Below are 18,556 nucleotides of genomic sequence, written 5' to 3'. Positions count from 1 at the left end.
GGCTGTGGTCATTTTTTTATTTGACAATCTAAAGGAAAACTGGCCAGTGTCCCTGACTAAATAGTCGGGTACTGCAGGTTTTAAAAGTTCTGGCAGCACGCCAGGGTGCCTCTTGGGTCACACCAGCTGAAAACCGTTGAGGTAGCAAGAAGGATGGAACTTAAATATCGTGCTCAGTGAAACAAAATAAAATATATAGTGCAACACCATTTAAGTAAACATAAATTATATGCTCATAAAACGATAGTAATTTTGTAACGCTACATGGAAAACACATTAAACACATTAGAATGGTTGTGTATGGAAGGAAAGAATATGGGAATAAAAGAGAGTTCACACGTACATATGTATGATGTACATACATAGAAAGGAGAGTGTGGCCTTGTAGGGACCAGTGAGATAATGTGCCATATACTAGGGAAACACTTAACCCTTTGAGCCTGAGGTTCAAAAGGGGAAAAAATGGTTTCTGAGGAGACAGTGGGAGAGACCCCCCCAGCTCCGTGAGACTGGCTTTGTTGGAAGATGAAGAGGAGTTAGCCTGTGCTCTCTGCCAACCCAGGGAACGCCGGAGGGAAGCCCCTCCTCCAGGCCTGCTGGGCCTTCAGCTGGGGGCTCACACTCAGGCCTTCAACGCCTGTGGCCCTTTCTCCAGAGAGAACAAGAGGCCCCGGCCTGGCAGCAGGGGGGTGCTGGGCCTGGACGGCCACTCTCCGTGTCAGTCGCTGTGCTGTGCGTGGGGTTCTCCTGGGCAGAAGCTCTGGTAGGGGTCTGGGGGGGGGCCGGCCTGGCAGCAGGGGGGCGTTGGGCCTGCACGGCCACTCTCCGTGTCAGTCGCTGTGCTGTGCGTGGGGTTCTCCTGGGCAGGAGCTCTGGTGGGGGTCTGGGTGGGGGGGGGGCCGGCCTGGCAGCAGGGGGCGTTGGGCCTGCACGGCCACTCTCCGTGTCAGTCGCTGTGCTGTGCGTGGGGTTCTCCTGGGCAGGAGCTCTGGTAGGGGTCTGGGTGGGGGGGGGGGCCCGGCCTGGCAGCAGGGGGGCGTTGGGCCTGGACGTCGCTCCGTGTCAGTCGCTGTGCTGTGCGTGGGGTTCTCCTGGGCAGGAGCTCTGGTAGGGGTCTGGGTGGGGGGGGCCCGGCCTGGCAGCAGGGGGGTGTTGGGCCTGGACGTCGCTCCGTGTCAGTCGCTGTGCTGTGCGTGGGGTTCTCCTGGGCAGGAGCTCTGGTAGGGGTCTGGGGGGGGGGCCGGCCTGGCAGCAGGGGGGCGTTGGGCCTGCACGGCCACTCTCCGTGTCAGTCGCTGTGCTGTGCGTGGGGTTCTCCTGGGCAGGAGCTCTGGTAGGGGTCTGGGTGGGGGGCAGAAGGAGGCTGGCTCCCAGAAAGCAAACCAGAGGTGAGGAGCCCTGAGCAAGCCGGCCTCCCAGGGTTTGGGGCCAGTGCGCCCCCAGGAGGCAGGGAGGTGCTTGTTCCCCTCTGGGCTCAGGGCTTCAGCTGCCCCACAGGGGTTCCTACCTCGTCGAAGTCAGCCACATCCTCACAGTTCTCCAGGACCCGGGAGTGGAAGGATTGCCCTGGGAGAGGGAAAGAGGAAATTTTAGCATCCAGAAGCTTGAGGTCGGACCTCTGACCTGGTAGTCATCAGGACAGCATCGGGTTTGGGAGCACTTGTTATCAACCAGGGGACCTGTGTCTTGGGCAGCACTCTCCAGGAAGGGCAGGTTCCCACAGGGGCTTAGCTGACCTCTCAGCAGCCTCATGAGGCAGGCAGGTCAAAGGCCACTAGCCACATGTCACAAATGGGGACAGTAAGTACAAGAAGGCACAAGGCTGGTCAGGGTAGATGTGAGAGTGGAACCTCGGCCTCCTTCCTCTGCCTCGCTGCCTTCCCAGTGGCTTTCTTGGCCTCTCTGCGGTCTCCTCGGCCTGCTGGCTTTTGCTGGCCTGCCCCTGCCCTGAGCAGAAGCCTGGCCCTGCGGGCAGCAGGCCCCCTACCGAATGACAGCCTCTCCTGTGAATGTGACTGTAGCCAGACGCCAGAGCTCCTGCCCAGACCGGCCGGACGACCAGGCACATCCAGACCTTCCCCATAAGCCAAGGGCTTTCACCTTTTCCACGGTCTCGTTACGTTTTCTGCCAGCCTTTGGAGGGGGGGCAGCGTGGGTGATTCCTCCCATACACCGCCCCCTCCATTCCCACTGGTGCAGGTCACGGGGAGGGTGCTGTGGACACATGTTTTCCCGGAACCCCCACCAGCCCACATTCACACTCCACACACCAGGGCAGGAGAGCTGCCTGACTCTCTGAGTCTAGCCCCTCCAGTCAGAACTGGCCCGGGTTGCTTGAAGAACCATAAGAATGAGGAGAGAATAAGGGCAGGTATGGGGGGGAGGGGAGGAGGTGGGCGCTGTGTGGAGACCCGGGCCAGTTCAGGTCACTGAGGAATGTTCAGTGGAATTTATGATGTACCCGGCTGCACCCCCTACCCTCTACCCCCAGGACAAGGAGGACAGCAGTTCCATGTCAGAGGCAGGTGGTTGGTTTGAAGAAGGGTGTGTGTGTGTGTGTGTGTATGTGTGTGTGTGTGTGTGTGTGTGTGTGTGTGTGTGTGTGTGTGTATGTGTGCAGGGTGGGGGCAGGTGGGGAGGGGTTGCCTCTGAGATAATGAGGGAGAAGCTATAAAGCAGAAGCTACATGCACAGAAAGTAGCTGTGAAGAAGACAGATGGGAAAGAACGGCTCCTGAGCACTAGCCAGGGACAAAACAAAACACCAAAAAGGAAAAACCTCAACAGCAAACGGCAAGGCAGCCAGGGGAGGAGAGGGAAACAGGAGAGATGGTGCCTGAGCTTCTTTTGATTCTTCCCACGGGCAATACAATATAAATTGAGATCGGTTGGGCATGTCTGTGCACTGGGGACTCCCCAAGGACCTGCACTCCGAATAATCAAAGGCCTTTTCATCCTAGAAGATCATAATGAGCCTGGATATGGCTGTGCTCAAGGGCTTCCCGGAGTGAATATTAAGCAACTCAGTGGGTGGGAGAGGGGGACCATCCAAGCTGGTGTCAGGGTTCCAATGTGCGCAGGAAGTCACTGAAGCTAAAAGCCTCCCCTGCTCGCATATTTCCTATAGCCTTGTTAGAGAGAATGGGAAGTAAGGTAAAATTAGCCATTGCAGAATTCATACAGAAGGGCTCTGTTCTGAAATGCAGTAAAACTTCATTGCCTAAGGCTCCAGAGATTTAAATGTGGTGAATATTGTCAAACAGGATGAGTTAAATTTTACTTGCAGGTAATTTTTTTCCAAACAAGGATTTGCTGAAACAAACCAACTCAATTGTACAGACACAGTGGAAAGGCGAATTTATTAAGAAAACAATGTCCTTAAGCGTTTTTAACAATCCACTTTCTAGGAGGGTTTGTACTTCCAGTGGCAGGGATCATTTCAGTGGTCCTTTCACTCATCAGGACAGAGATGGGACCTCTGCCGTCCCTTCCAAGTTATCAGTGGGGATTGCTAACCCCAACTTTCTTTTCAAGTTCATTTCCACTTAACATCTACACCACTCAACACAGTCCTGTTGAAATTTCAGTTCCATTTTACATGGCTTTCAGACAAAGCCACTTAAAACCCCCAATATCCAATCACCTTTCTTGCCACAGAGAAGACGGAAAATAAGGCTTGAGAGGAAGAAATTAGCCTGTTCCCTGCAGAGGAGAGGATCTATGGATAGATGAGGCCATTAGATGGAAAAATTAAACCGCATCTTTGTGCAGAGGCAGCTGCTCATGGGTAGCTGAGCCGTTCAGTTTGAAATAGATTCTTTGAGTCAATAAATGAATTTGGATAGCGGACGCTATGCTCACAACTATAATAAGTGCCTTGACACCAGATATACCCAAACGGAGGAGCTTGAGAGTCCAAAGCTTAACAGAAGTCGATTGTATGTCATTTGCCATTTGCAAATATCTGGACTGCAGCCACCCTCCGAAAAGAAGGTAAGCTCAGCTCTTGTCTCATATGCAGGATGGAGTGCTAGCAGGATGGGACATGGCTTAAAAGGGCAAAACATTCCATCTGCACCAAACAGCACCCTCTTCCAGACCATTTACCTTGGTAGAGCTGGACCTTGAGCAAAGGCAGGCATGTAGGGGCTGGGCTACGTGCATTCATTCATTCCCACATGCAAGAGAGTCATGTACTCCCGCTGTGTCAGCACAGCCGTTGGGCTCTGGAGGAAGGTGGGGTGGGGGTTGTACAAAGAATTGGAATGGCGATGCTGCCTGAAGAAGCTTATTACGATCTAGAAAGGGGAAAGGTCAGACATATAAAAGGCTACTTACTAAATGGGGCAAAATTTGGTCCTTGGCATGCAAAAGGTTGAAATAAAGTAAGAACACAAGGAAAAAAAAGAAATTGTCTCAACCCCTCAACCTAGCAGATCAAGGAAGGTTGTAGAGGCATGGGCGCTTACACTGGAAGACTGATGAATCTAGCCATGCAGAGACTGGGGAAGAGGGAACAGTGTGAGCGAAATTTGGAAGTTTGGAGCAGAGAATGACACAGGACAGTGGATTGGAACACAGGACACATGAGTTCCAATGGAGATGGGAAAATGAAAAGGTCTCCCCTTAGGGAGCAGCCCACAGAAAGAAGACCCGGGGCAGGAGGTCTTGGGGTCCTGAGAGAGCATGGGGGTGGTGCATTTAAAGGGGAAGGTCCTGAGGACAAATTTCAGGGTCGTCATGGTTCTGCCCAGGACCTAATGTTGTGGCCATATCAGTGACATTATTCTTTTCCCAGTGTGAGCTAGATATGGAGTGAAACACCCTGCTTGTCACTCAGACCTGTCACTATTATTCCCTTTCGTTATTTAAAATCAGCAAAACCTGACTGTCAGCATTGGCTGGGACGGACTGTCTCGGCAAGCACCCCCTTCCTCAGCTGCAGTGCTAGGACACCCCCGGCTCTGCTCGCCTCTGCTCCTCCACAGCAGTCAGGAGCAATGGCCCCGCTGCGTTTTCCTTCTCCCCAGTTCAGATCAGCCTGTTTCTCTTGGAAGACCAGCTACTCCCATGAGCGCCAGGAAGCAGGGCCTAGACATCCCTGTGTGCAGGGAAAGAGCCAGGTCTAGGCAGTGTTGGGGCCCGGTGCTGCAGTCAGGGCGGGAGGGAGTGGGCTGGTTATTCAACTGCTCAGGGTCTCAGCGTCATCATCTGTAAACTGGGACAGTTCACCTGGACCAGCCTGCATTCTGCAACCACAGTGAGGATCAGCAAGAGACTGCTTCTGTGAAAGTCTGAGTAAAGCATCCTTTACAAGCACATGGACTTTTGGGTAGTGGTAAGGCTCAACAGCCAAATTGCCTGAGTTCAAATCCCAGCTCTACCACTTGCAGGCCATGAGCCCTGGGAGAAGTTAACCTCCCTTTGCCTCATTACCTCATCTGTAAAGTGGAGGAAATGCTAGTGCTCATACACTTGGTGCATATAGTTCGTCACCCAATGAGAAAAGGCTATTATTTGACTAATGAGTCCTTTAGATAGTTCAGCTATGTTTTAAATATAAAAATGGTCTCCTCTATTAGGATTCACATTTTGTAGTGTATTTTTAGTAGTATATAATCAGGAACAATTTTCTTCCTCATCTTACGTAATATTTTTCAAGGTTTAGGTATTTTAGGTGTGATTAGCTCTTTTTTTTTAACTAGGTAAAATTCATGTTCACTGATCTTAAGTGCACAACTCAATGAATTTCAAGAATTTTTTTATGACTTTTTATTTGTTTATTTTAGAGATGAGAGAGAGAGAGAGAGAGAAGGGAGAGGAGCAGAAAGCATCAACTCCTATATGTGCCTTGACCAGGCAAGCCCAGGGTTTCAAACCAGCGACCTCAGCTTTCCAGGTTGACACTTTATCCACTGTGCCACCACAGGTCAGGCTCAGTGGATTTCAATAGATGCATATACCCATGTAATCACCACACAATCAAGATATTGTTTTTAGTCAATCAGATTGATTCAAATAGTGTGACTCCTCCAACTTTCTTCTCCATTTTTAAATTGTTTTGGCTATTCTAGATCCTCTACATGTCTACATAAATTTTAAAATAATTTTCAATTCCTACAAAATAGCCTGATATGGCTTTTATTAAGACTGTGTTCAGCCTGTAGATCAATTTGTGCTGAACTGACATTTTAACAATTCTGAGCCTTTTAATCCATCAACATCACATATTTTCTATGTACCTTTATTTGGGTTTCTTTTATTTCTCTCAGCATTTTTTTTTTTAGTGTGAAGGTCTTTCATGCCTTTAGTGAAATTTATTTCTAGATGTTTTATGCTTTTTATGCTCTTATAAAAGTAATAGCTTTTAAATTTCTATTCTCCAATTGGTTGGTTTCTATAGAAATATATTTTTTGTATATTAAACTCATATCCTAAAACTTTGCTAAATCCACTGATTGTGGTAGCTTTTATGTAAATTCCTTAGAATTTTCTATGTAACTTGTGTGTGTGTGTGTGTGTGTGAGAGAGAGAGAGAGAGAGAGAGAGAGAGAGAGAGAGAAAGGCCGTTTTCATTATTTCCTATCTCTACGCATTTTTTCCCCTTTGCCTTTCTGCACTGGCTAGAACTCTCGTACAATGTTAAATAGTAAAAGTGCTAAGAGTGGACACACTTGCCTGGTTTGTGATCCTAATGTTTCAGTGTCTCAGGAAGAAGAACAATATTAGTCAGATGTTTTTGTAGTTGCCCTTTAACAGATTGAGGATGCTCTCCTCTAGTCTTAGTTTGCTGAGTGCTCTTACCCTGAACGGGTGTTGGTTCTATCTGTGTCTAGTAGTGGTTTTTCTCTTGTAGGGTGCTAATATAGGGAAATATTTTGATTGGTTTTCCAGTTTTAAACTAAGCTTGCATCCCCAGGATAAAACTCACTTGTCATGATGTGTTACCTCTTTCACATGTTGCTGTTCCATTGACTAGTAACTCGTTAAGGATTTTTACATCTTTGTTCATGAGAGATTTGGGACCCTAAGTTTCTTTTCATGCAGGAATTTGTCAAGTTTTAGTGTTATAAAATGAGTCACAAAGTATTCTTCCTTTTCTGTCTTCTAAAAGTTTGCGTAAGATTAGTATTATTTCTTCCTTAAGTGTTTTCGAGAATTCGCTAGTGAGATTACTTAGACCTGCAATTTTACTTATTGGGAAGCAGTTTATTATAACCACCCATCATAATTATCATCATTGTTATTGAAATTCTGATTTTTTAAATAGATACTGGGTTTTCAGAATTTCCATTCCTTTTTGTGTTAGTTTTGGTAAGTTGTTCTTCAAGGAATATCTGTTTTATCTGAATTATTGAAATTCATTGAGAAAAAGTTATTCATAATACTCCTTTATTTTCCATTTTAATGTAATGAGATCCTCCCCTCCAGTTCTGATATTAATAATTTGTGTTTTCTTGTTTTTTGTCTTGTTCAGACTTGCTATAGTTGACCTATTTAATGAATAGGTTTCAAAGAACCAACTTTTGACTTTGTTAGTTTTCTCCAGGTGTTTATCTGCTTTCTATTTCTTTCCTTTTTTTCTCCTTGGATTTAATTTTTTTTAGGTTGTATTTATTTTTATTCATTAAAATATAATTCACAAATCATGAAATTCAACCTTAATTCACCACTATCTAAAACATCACAGAATGTTTTCATCTCCCCAAATGAAACCCCCCCAGCAGTCGCTCCTCGTTCTCCCTCCCCACCCCTACCAACCACTAGTCTACTTTCTGTCTCTATGGATTTGTCTGTCCTGGACACTTCATAAAGATGGAATCATATAATATGTTGTCTTTTGTGTCTAGCTTATTTCACTTAGCATAATATTTTCAAGACTTGGGTTTCATTTGCTCTCCTTTTAGTAGCTTTTTAAAGGCAGAAACTTAGATTATTGATTTTCGAATTTTTTCTTTCCTGCTGTATTTAAATCTATAAATGTTGATGTGTTGTATTTTTTATTATCATTAAGTTAGAAATATTTTATGGTTTCTTTGTTTTCTTGTTTGACCATAGGTTATTTAGAAGGGTATTGTTTAATTTCCAAATACTTGGAGATTGAAAAAAATCTCCTATTGTTAATTTCTAATTGAATTCTAATGTGACCAGGTATATCAGTCTTTTGAAATGTACTGAGACTTGTTCAATTAGCATATGGTCTGTCTTGAGTGCTCCATGTGCATTTGAGAATATGTATTTTTTAGTTTTGGGATGTAATGTTCTAGAAATGTCACATAAGTCAAGGTGGTTGATGGTGCTGTCACATCTATATCCCTAATGATTTTCTTGTATAGTTGTTTGTGATTGTCTCTTATAATAACACCTTTTCCCCATGATGAGGAGCTCATATTCAATTTTTTAAAATTTATTCATGTTGTGAGAGAGATGGAGAGAGAGAGAGAAGGGGAAGGAGCAGGAAGCATCAACTCCCACATGTGCCTTGACAGAGCAAGTCCAAGGATTCAAACCAGCGACCTCAGTGTTCCAGGTTGACGCTTTATCCAGTGTGCCACCACAGGTCAGGCTCATATTCAATTTTATGACAGTCGACAGTATAGTAGAATGGAGAATTTAATTCAAAAGGAGTTTTCCTGGAAAGTAGCTATTTCTTAAGTTTCTTAAATAGTGTGCTCTCTGAAAATCACCAGCATGTTCAGCCATTTCCCCAATTTCTCATCTCGATGGAGGCCCCATCTACCTCTAACCCTTTATTTTTCATAAATCTTATTCAAATATCATTCTACCTCCAGTCATCTATTTCCTCACTCCCCACCCTGTTAGCATGCAGGTACACACAGTAGAAACGAAGGCTTAGGCCAGGGGCTCACCAGAGAGGCAGGAAGAAACAGGGCAGGGATTATGCACCCCATCTCTAGCTCAGCTCAAACCTCTATGTCCTCCAGGTGCTCACTCAAGTTCTGTAATGAACCGATAGCTCTGGTTCCCATTTCTTCAGACCTAAGCTTGGCCCCAGGGTTGCCGACTTTGAGCAGCACCAAGGCTGTGGCCAGCCTCCACCTCTGGTCACATGTGCTCTTCTGCCATGTCTTCTTAACAACCTCTGACTCACCCCCTCAGGCAGCTTCTGGACCTCCTAGTCTGTGTGCTTCCCTTGCCTCATGCTGCTTTGTACCTGCACCTCCCCTTTCGGGATGCTCATCATGCTCACAGTGACTTGGGCAGTGACTCTCTTCCCCTTGAGGACAGGGACCTTGTCAGTTTCATTTACTGCTGCCACCCAGTGCCTAGAATAACACCTGACACTTAGCTGTTCCTCAATGAATATAATTGCCAGGATGCATAAAAGGGTGAGTGAATAGATGATTAAATACTTGATTTACAAAACACATTAAAATGTAGCTTTTAATAAATTGGTAAAACTTGAGGCAATAGAAAATTGATCACTGATTGAATATTTGACAGTATTAAGCAAAATTGATAATTTCTTAGGAGTAATATAGGTGGATCCTGAGTTTTGGAGTCTTTGCCTTTTATAACAATGTACTGAATATTTACAGATGAAAATGTGCCTGACCAGGCTGTGGCGCAGTGGAAAGAGCATTGGACTGGGATGCAGAGGACCCAGGTTCGAGACCCCGAGGTTGCCAGCTTGAGCACAGGCTCATCTGGTTTGAGCAAAAGCTCACCAGCTTGGACCCAAGGTCACTGACTCGAGCAAGGGGTTACCCAGTCTGCTGAACGCCCGCGGTCAAGGTACATATGAGAAAGCAATCAATGAACAACTAAGGTGTCGCAATGCGCAATGAAAAACTAATGATTGATGCTTCTCTTCTCTCCGTTCCTGTTGGTCTGTCCCTGTTTGCCCCTCTCTCTGACTCTCTCTCTGTCTCTGTAAAAAAAAAAAAATGTATGCTGGCTGAGATTTGCTGCCAAATAATTAGGGGTGTGAAAGTAGGATGAGGTACCAATGAAACGAGATTGGCTATGACTTGATGGTTGTTAAGACTCTATGGGGAAGACATGGGGCAATTATAATATTTTTTCTATTCCTGTATATATCAGAGGTTTTTCATTAGGAAGAGTTAATAATTTTAAAAAAAATGGTTGAGATCCAGGGATGGGAGTAGGTGAGAGGAATGCAGATTTTATGTTCTTAGGAAAGGTGGATATGATAACCAAGTCTTCGCAATTCATGGAAATTATTGCAAGTCTTTTCTTCAGCACATTTTTGCCAAGCACCTTTGTAGCAGACGAGTTATATGGTTATTTCCGTATCACAAAAGCACAGCATCTAATCAAAGCAGGAGGCACCTGGAGAATTTTCAGGGGCTCTGCCTGCTTTCCCAGGCCTGACTCTGTTTGCTCTGGGCGGGAGGGGGGATGTTCAGCACCGGGGGGCTTCAGGTAGAGAACCTGCCCCTCAGTGGTTAGGGGCCTGTGTGTGCTGAGGAATGTGGGGCACAGCCTTTGGATAAACAGCAGAAACGTGGAGCTGGGTCCACAGCAGCAGAGGCTTTTCTAAGTGCCCCTCTCCCTGCAGAGGAGACTGGCGCTAGGCGGGGCCAGAGTGCACCCACAGGCCCGGGCTCTGGAGCATCTCAGGTCTGGGCGTACTGAGACGCTCTGCCTCCTTCACCAGGGATGGCAGACACGTCTTCAGATAGAAGTTGGATTAGCCTCAGGAGGGAGAGCTCCCCCCATTTTACTGCAGGGAAAAAAAATCTAAATCGGAGTCTGAAATGGTCCTTGCAGCCAAGAATAGGAGAGAATCTTGTCCCTCGTGCCTGGGCTGGGGTCCCGAGCCCTTCCCTGCACAATCACCACCGGCCCCACGCTCCTTTCCTAGCTCCTCTTCCCTGCTGCCCACGTCCTGCAGCCTCTGCTCCAGGCAACCAAGTGGCCTCCCAGTCACTGTGCTTTTCTGAGATTTTCCTCCTCTGGCCTCTGGTCCTGTCAGTCCCTCACCCAGAATGACCTCACCTCCCCGACAGCCCTTCCTCACCCACCCCTGCATCTCCGAGTGTGCAACAGTCGTTCCAAACCCAGCTTACGTGTGTCCCCCTCCTTCCGCCCCTCTGATGAAGCCCCGCCCCTGGGGTCTGGGCTGGAAGGCAGCCGCCACCCTCTGAACACGCTGCAATGCATGCCCCACCCCTGAGCACACCTTGGCCCTTTGGATCCAGGACTGTTTCGCCATTAGGTCTGCACACGTGTCTCCTCCCCTATCACACTGTGAGTCCCGGGGTTGCCTTTTAAGTCCCCCTGTACCCTGAGCTGTCCGCAGCAATGCTCAGAAAGTGCACGTTCAGCACCCGGATGGGGCCACGTGCAGCCAGCCCCTCTTGCTTCTGACCTGTGGGCCAGAGCTGGACTTCTGTGTGCTAGAGGATGACATTAGTCTCCTTCTGGGCTCTCGGAGATCTTTTGGGCTGGGAGGTCAAAAAAAGACACATGAGCCAGAGTTCTGATTCTTGGCTCTTGAGCCCTCTTTCAGTCCCTGGTGCCCCCTGGATAGAACTGGGGGCATCACAGTTGGGAAACTGAACCAAAGCTTGCCAGTGCCACGCCACCCACCGTATAAAAAGAATGTAAACTTAATAGCAAGTGAATACCTCACAGTCAGAGGCCGATTGGTGTTCATTCAATGGCAGGTCCACTGCTCAGCATGGGACTCATTAGGATAGCTAAGAGCAGATCCCTGTCTTGAAGGTACTTGGATGTTAGTGCAGGATGCTGAGCTGGGGCATTTCTTAAACATGAAGTGCCCCTAGCTCGGTGGGATATGCACACAGTACTGCAGGGGAGGGGGAAGGCTTCACAGAAGAGGTACGAGTAGGAGCTGGCCCTTGAAGGATGAACAAAATTAATAGGACTTTTCAAGGCGGGGGATCAAGGAACCATACCAGGCAAAGGAAATACAGTGTCTCAAGGCCTGGAGCTATCTAGGGCTTGGCATCTGTTGGGAACAGCAGGAAGTTCAGTATAGTGGGAACACAGGAGGTGGAGTGAGAGGAGGAGCAAGAAGGAAAAGCAGCGTGGGCCCAGGGCAAAGCCTTGACCAAACCAACCTTCGTGACAATTACCAGTCCAGGTGAATTACACCGAGAGCAGACCCAGCCCCCAGGTAGCACCATCTCACACACCAGATCCCCAAGCCTGGTATTTTGCCAAGAAAGCCCGGATGGAGAGTAAAGGGAGATAGATCATGGGGCTGGCCCAGTCTGCCACTGGTTCCCTGACATCCGGGTGCTCCTCTGGTTTGGGTGGGGCAAGGTTGGATGAGAGGCCCCTCCCACCTTGTGTTCTGTGGCTCTGATGGGTGCTGAGAATTATTTTGGAAAAACAGACAGACCCCAAGCTAAAACTGCCTTCCTTTGAGTAGTTATCTGTGGTCAAAATGGCTTCTTCTCAGACAGACTGTAATAGTATCTGGCTACAGACCTTTGTGTTAAATGGGGACTATTGTCTCATCTTATTCATGGGAAGCGGAAGCCCTGAGGCCCTGTGACCTGTGTGTATTACCAAAGCTGGGGTCCAGGCCTTCTGGTGTCTCCTATCTGACCCTGCAGGCTAGGGTCTGTGTGTTCTTCACTCCCAGGGTTTTAAACCTGTCCACAAATATCATCACGTTCAGTGAATGAATGAATCAGGGCAGGACCAGGTTCAGAGTGGCTGCTGGGCAGTCAGAGGTAAGAGCTAGACACTGAGCTGGGTGGTGAGTGCTGAGTAGCATGAGAGTGAGGTTGCCAACTGACCTGGGGCGGCGGGAGAAGAGGGGTGGCGAGGGACAACGCTGGCGCCGGCTTAGCCCACATGGGAACAGGCATCTCAGGAGAAGTCTTTCCCAACAGAAACTGGAAAGGCTGCCTCACAATCACAGCAGTCATTTTAATGCTCTGTCTTCAAACTCTTTCCTACTTACTGTTTCACTGAAGCAACCTGGTGAGACGGGTGTTATCATCATGCCCACATCACAGATTAAGAAACCGAGGGTCCAAGAGGCAAAGTAAGTGACAGAACTCAAGGAGGACATAAGGCTTCTGTCCCTATATCTAGAGCTTTCTTATCCACAACCCCATAAGTGTCCTTTCTAAGTGTCCTGGGTGTCACAGCACAGAAAATCAAGCAGCCTGACCAGGCAGTGGTGCAGAGGATAGAGCATTGTACTGGGACTCGCAGGACCCAGGTTTGAAACCCCGAGGTTGCTGGCTTGAGCATGGGCTTACCAGCTTGAGCACAGGCCCACCAGCTTGAGTGTGGGATCATAGACATGACCCCATGGTCGCTGGCTTTAGCCCAAAGGTTGCTGGCTTGACGCCCAGAGTCGCTGGCTTGAACAAGGGGTCACTCACTTTGCTGCAGCCCCCCAGTCAAGGCACATATGAGAAAGCAACCACTCGCAATCAATCAACTAAGGAGACTAAGGAGCCACAACGAAAAACTGATGCTTCTCATCTCTCTCCCTTCCTGTCTGTCTCTGTCTGTTCCTCCCTCTGTCTCTCTCTCTGTCTCTGTCACACAAAAAAAAGGAAAGAAAGAAAGAAAAAAAAGTCAAGCTCTATTTTAACCAGCTTTCCTGGTCTGTGGGGTCATCAGTAGTAGTCCCAACCTACCCAGGGCTCCCTCACTCATGGGATTAGGAGAACCTCTGACTATTCACCAGTTTCTCTCTCATATTTACCTGCAGCATATTTGCCTGGATATCAGTAGTTGTGTATGCCAAGAGCCTTAGAGCATTCTAGAGTGGGTCAGTTCCCTCTGAATTATTGTTAGTGTTGGTCTTTTGAGTGTCTGTTGTTGTCACCAGTGCTGGCTGCAGCAGGTGAATGGCTGAGGCATCTCTGGTTGTTATAAAGGAATCTTTCTAGAAACCTGCTTGCCATCTGCTTCTTCCTGCTGCCCAGCCCCCTTCCACAGAGCTCTCTGCCTGTGGCCACCTGCTGCTTGGAAGTGGATTTCTCCACTCAGTCCATGGATTGCAAAGAGGCCAGCCCCACTGCTCAAAGAAAACAGTGGGCATCGGGTAGAGAGGGCATTCACCCCAGTTGGCGAGGAGGAAATGGAGGGCTTGCAGGCTGGGGGTGAGGTCTTGTGAGCTGGGGCCACTGTGCCTCAGCCCATCTAATAATACCATGCAGATCTCTTTACCAACGGCCTTGGTTTCTCATCTTATAAACGGGACTGCTTTGTGCAGCCTGGGACTATCTTGTCAGAGATATAACAACATAGCAACCTGTAGCTAAGTGGCCAAATACCATGCCATCTATCAACACAGGGACACATTTCACAGATGAAAGGACACACTTGCTTTTGCTAAAGCCAGCCAAGCCAGCAGGCGGCACGCTGTGGATCTGGGTACTGCAGAGAAAGCAGTTGCTGGGCTGGTGTGGGAAGCAGCGGGCGGCCCAGCCCCTCACCTCCCTCCTGCCAGTAGGGACACTGGGCTCCCCTCCACCCCTGCCTGTTCCTGGGCACAAAACGGTTGCAGTGTAGACAACCCAGGGCCCCCTGCCTAGAGATGGCCTGACTGAGAAGGGGGTGTGGGCACAGGGCTGCTGCTAGAGGTTCTGGGGAAGGCTGCCCTGTGCTCTCACCTCTGCCTCCTGACATAGGTGCTGATGCATGACTGTCCGGGGCCGATACTTACTGTGCTCTTTAATCTGGTGGTGTTCTTTCAGCTCGTCCCTGACTCCCCCATCCACACCCCACCCTCAGATGTGTCTCTGGGTGGGGAAAAGCCATGTCTAGTGAGGAGTACCCTGGCCTTGGTCAAAGGCTGCCTGGGGTGCCCCTGGCCCAGAGGGCTGGGCTGTGGCCAGGCAGAGGCAGGAGTGAGTAAAAGGCAGAGGTAAGCCTGGCCTTGTCTTCGGGAGCTGTCCACTGTCCTCAGGGGAAAGGCAGCCTTGCCCCGGGCTCTGTCTTTCCCACCTTAGTTCCTGCACCCATTCTGAGCTCCAGCCTCACGGGACCTGCGTGTCTCCACATTTCAGCTCCTCTCCCAGACGTGGGCATCCTGTCCCCTCTGCCTGCTCCATTCTCACTTCCTCACTTTGCTCCTTCCTGTTGGCCCCTTGGGTTTCGTGTCATCTCTTCCTGGAAGTCTTCCCTGACCACTAGCCTTGGTCATGATGTTGCTTCTGTAGCTTTGCATCCTGCACTTGACCCCACCCTTGTTATATTACACACCTGTCTTATTTGTCTGCCCACTGGTTTCTAGGCACCACCCTGGGTCTTCCAGGCTGCAGACGCCACCCCATTCTGTGCCCAAGGAAACTAACCTTCTGGAGGGAGAAGGAGAGGAAGAGGGGTCTGGGAAGGCTCTGCAAAGCTGGGCCCCTCAGCCCTGTGTCTGTCCCCCTAAGCCCAAGAATGGGGTCCTCACCTCAGCTTTCCCAGGATCCCTTGCAGCCAGAGGGCTGTGCATGGCACCTGGTACAGGCACATTGGCAGGTGCAGGGAGAGACAGACACAGATGCAGACTTGACAACACAGGGCCACTGATTTTCAAGAAATCACAATGACCAGTCAGGCCAGGGGCAGATGGCCGCACACAAAAAGCCTCCTTGCCCAGCCCTGCTAGAACTTTTATCCTCCATCTCCCCACCCTGTCCTGCCCCTGTCATCCCAGAGCTGAGGTCCTCCTAAGACAGGGGCTTCCCTACCTCGGAAAGTCACTTTGGCGATCCGGTCGCCCCTGCCCCGCAGCTCCGAGACCGTCTTGAGGTGGACGAGCAGGGCCATGCTGGTGTGGAGAGCCCGGGCACTGCCAGGCAGGAGCAGCTGGGAAGGTGGGAGCCCAGCTCCTCCTCTCTGCGGCTGCCTCCTCCCTCCGAGCCCCCTCCGATGCTGCCCACAGAGACCAAGGCAACCGAGTGAGCTGCTCCTTCCAGCGACTCGACTCAGGGAGACTCACAGCCCTGCCAGCCCCCGCCCCTCCAAGTTGTCAGCCCAGCGTGTATGTGTGTGTGTGTGTATATGTGTGTGTGTGTGTGTGTGTGTGCATTGTGCACCCAGCGTGCAGCCTGAGAATGCAGACAGAGTCGGAATTCATTATTCAGCAGCTGCCTGCTCCCAGATAAAGCGCTGCCCAGCTTCAGGTATCTTCTCCTAGCTCCAGGAGCACAGCTGCCTGCCCACCTCTCAGCGGGGCTCTGCCTTACCCTGTTCGGCAAGCTCTTCTGCCCTCAGGAGCAGCAGATGGGAGTGGGCATGAATGTGAAAGGGGCGGGCATGTGGGTGGGGGTACCTCCTCCCACAAGAAAGGAGAAATTTCATGATCTGTGTGCACAAGAAGCTGGAAGGTTGCATTGATGTTTTGGGGTGATCTATGCCACCTCCCCTCACAGTAAAGTTGGCCACCAGGGCTGCTGGTGCCCTAGGGGCTAAGGGTCCCTGAGGGGTCTGGGCTGGCTGCTCTGGGTGGGTCAAATTGTGCCATGTTGAAATCCTAACCCAGGGGTCCCCAGTGGGAAAATCAGCATCTTCCAGACAACATCCAGTTGTTCTTGGTGGCTGGTCCCTGAGACATGGTGGCCCTAAGAGAAAAATAAATGTACTTCCCACCTGTTCTCACAGATATTGTGCCCCCAAGAGGCTGGGTCCTGACCCCCTTGCCCTGTGATCACTGGATCTGGGAGGATGGAGGGGCTGCTAAGCATGATTGCAGATGCGTGACTATGAAGGCTTTAGAAGCTCATTTTCTAAGGGCAATGGTTAATTAAGGTCCAGGGCACTGACTTAGCCCCATCCTGGGAATGAAGAAGACTAGGGGTGGTGACGTGGGCTGGAGCAGCTGCTGGAGGGTAAAGGGGGAATTTCCAAGGACCGAAAGAGAACTGCCCCCTCCATCCTTCCAGCAGCATTCCCGAGGAGGGGTTCATGAGGAAAGGGACCCTGGTGACCGGGATCCTCGAACCTGGAGCCTTTGCAGGGCCTGCTGCACCTTTGTTCTTACTGTTTGCTCTGCATGAAATGCCCCCAGCTCACCCTGCCTTCTCACGTGGACTCACTCAACTGGTGCCCATTCCTGGAAGTGTCTCCATAGCTACACTGGCACCCAGGCTGCCTTAGGGTCCTCTGTGCAGCCTCTGCTCTTCCCATCTCACCCCTTCATTGGGCTGCTCCTCCAGCCTCTCCCGCGGACTGGGAGACCCCAGGACACTGTATCTTTGCATCCCCAGGGCCTGGCATGGTATCCTATGTATAGCAGGATGCCCAGTGAATGTTGGCAGGATAAGAGAGTAAACTTGGTAATATATGTGGAACAGAGTTTAAGATTTAAAAAGAGAAATATTAAATTTTCCCAGCCATGCTAACAAACAATGACTCCCTTTAAACTCTACAGTCCAAAGACCTGCAGGATGTAATGAGAGCCTCCTTTGTCCCTTCTAGATGCTTCCCTGCCACTCTGCCTTATATTCTTTATTTATGTTGTTTCCTTCCTCTTCCCCATTTCTCACTTTTATCTGACCATATTGAATCAAAGGATATCTTAGTATATTGACTTTATCAAATATTTACAAATGAATGTCTAAATTTTTTAAAAACCAGATATAAATTTATAAATGCCTCTTTAAAAAAACAAACTAATTTGGTTAGCGCGTTCCATTCGTGAGGTCACCAAGTGATCCTTGTTTGTAAGGCTTGGTGGTACTTGGTAGGAAAATATCCATCTCCTCCCTAGGCCATCAAGAGGTTCTCTCCTTATGGGGTGAGTTTCATGAGGCCTCCAATAGACCTGTGTATCTTTGGAGAAAAGCTCATGAACTTGCTCTAGACAAGGCATTAAGCTTTGCTGAACCTGGGTTTCCATATCTATACAACTGTCACACCTGCCAATTCTGCCTTGCTGACACCTAGCATCCTTTCGCTCAGTGAGCCGACCCTTCTGAAATCTGAGCCAGATTCCACTTTTAATTTCCACTCTCCTGTTACCCATTTTGGTAACTCTTAATATAAAATTTATTTAATGACCATGTACTGAACCAGGCCCTGGGGATTCAGGGAGGAATATGATACAGCACTGGTCCTCAAGCACAAGAGACAGATGGACCAGAACACAGACAAGCAGACACAGGGGATGGGTCCATGGGCAGAGTAAGCTCAGAGGCCATGACTGGGGGAAGAGAGTGGACGCCTGACCTTGTCTGGGGGTGCAGTGGGGGAGGGGCTATTAGAAACACCTTCCTGGAGTATGGCACACCTGAACTGAGGGTTGTTCTTTTACAACTTTTATAAGTGTTTTTCTTGTAGCCCAGGCTCTGCACAGAGAATTTAGAAGTATGTAGTTATGACCTCATTAGCAACCACGCATTCCCCTTCAGTTCCTTCTCCTCCCCAGACCTCAGTTATCCTGTGACTTGCACCTCATGGAAGCCCGGGGCTTCCCCCAAATGCCATTGTTATCTGTCAGAAAAAGCCTCCTGAGAATTCTGGTTACAACAGTGGCCTGTGAGCTCATTAGTGTTCGTGGTCCTCATCAGCTGCCATTTACAGAGTCAGGCTGTGAAGTTAACACCTCTCATCTGGCGGATGAAATGAGACTGGGAAGGACA

At 49.1% G+C, this 18,556-nt stretch overlaps 1 protein-coding gene across 2 annotated transcripts in view; it reads right to left on the bottom strand.

Annotated features, from left to right (window-relative positions):
* Nucleotides 1-15,743, bottom strand: part of OTOF (otoferlin) — an 84,893-nt gene extending 69,150 nt beyond the window's left edge. For both annotated transcript variants that reach the window (XM_066372418.1, XM_066372417.1), the window contains exons 1-2: nucleotides 15,665-15,743; nucleotides 1,508-1,566 (exon numbers count right to left, since the gene is read on the bottom strand). In XM_066372418.1, coding sequence (XP_066228515.1) covers nucleotides 1,508-1,566; nucleotides 15,665-15,743 — 138 coding nt within the window. The remainder of the gene's footprint in view (nucleotides 1-1,507; nucleotides 1,567-15,664) is intronic.
* Between the last annotated feature and the right edge of the window lie 2,813 nt (nucleotides 15,744-18,556).

Source organism: Saccopteryx leptura, chromosome 3, assembly GCF_036850995.1.
Source record: "Saccopteryx leptura isolate mSacLep1 chromosome 3, mSacLep1_pri_phased_curated, whole genome shotgun sequence".
Lineage (NCBI taxonomy): Eukaryota > Metazoa > Chordata > Mammalia > Chiroptera > Emballonuridae > Saccopteryx > Saccopteryx leptura.
The sequence above is the reverse complement of the archived record's forward strand: the minus strand, read 5'-3'. Positions and strand labels throughout refer to the sequence as shown.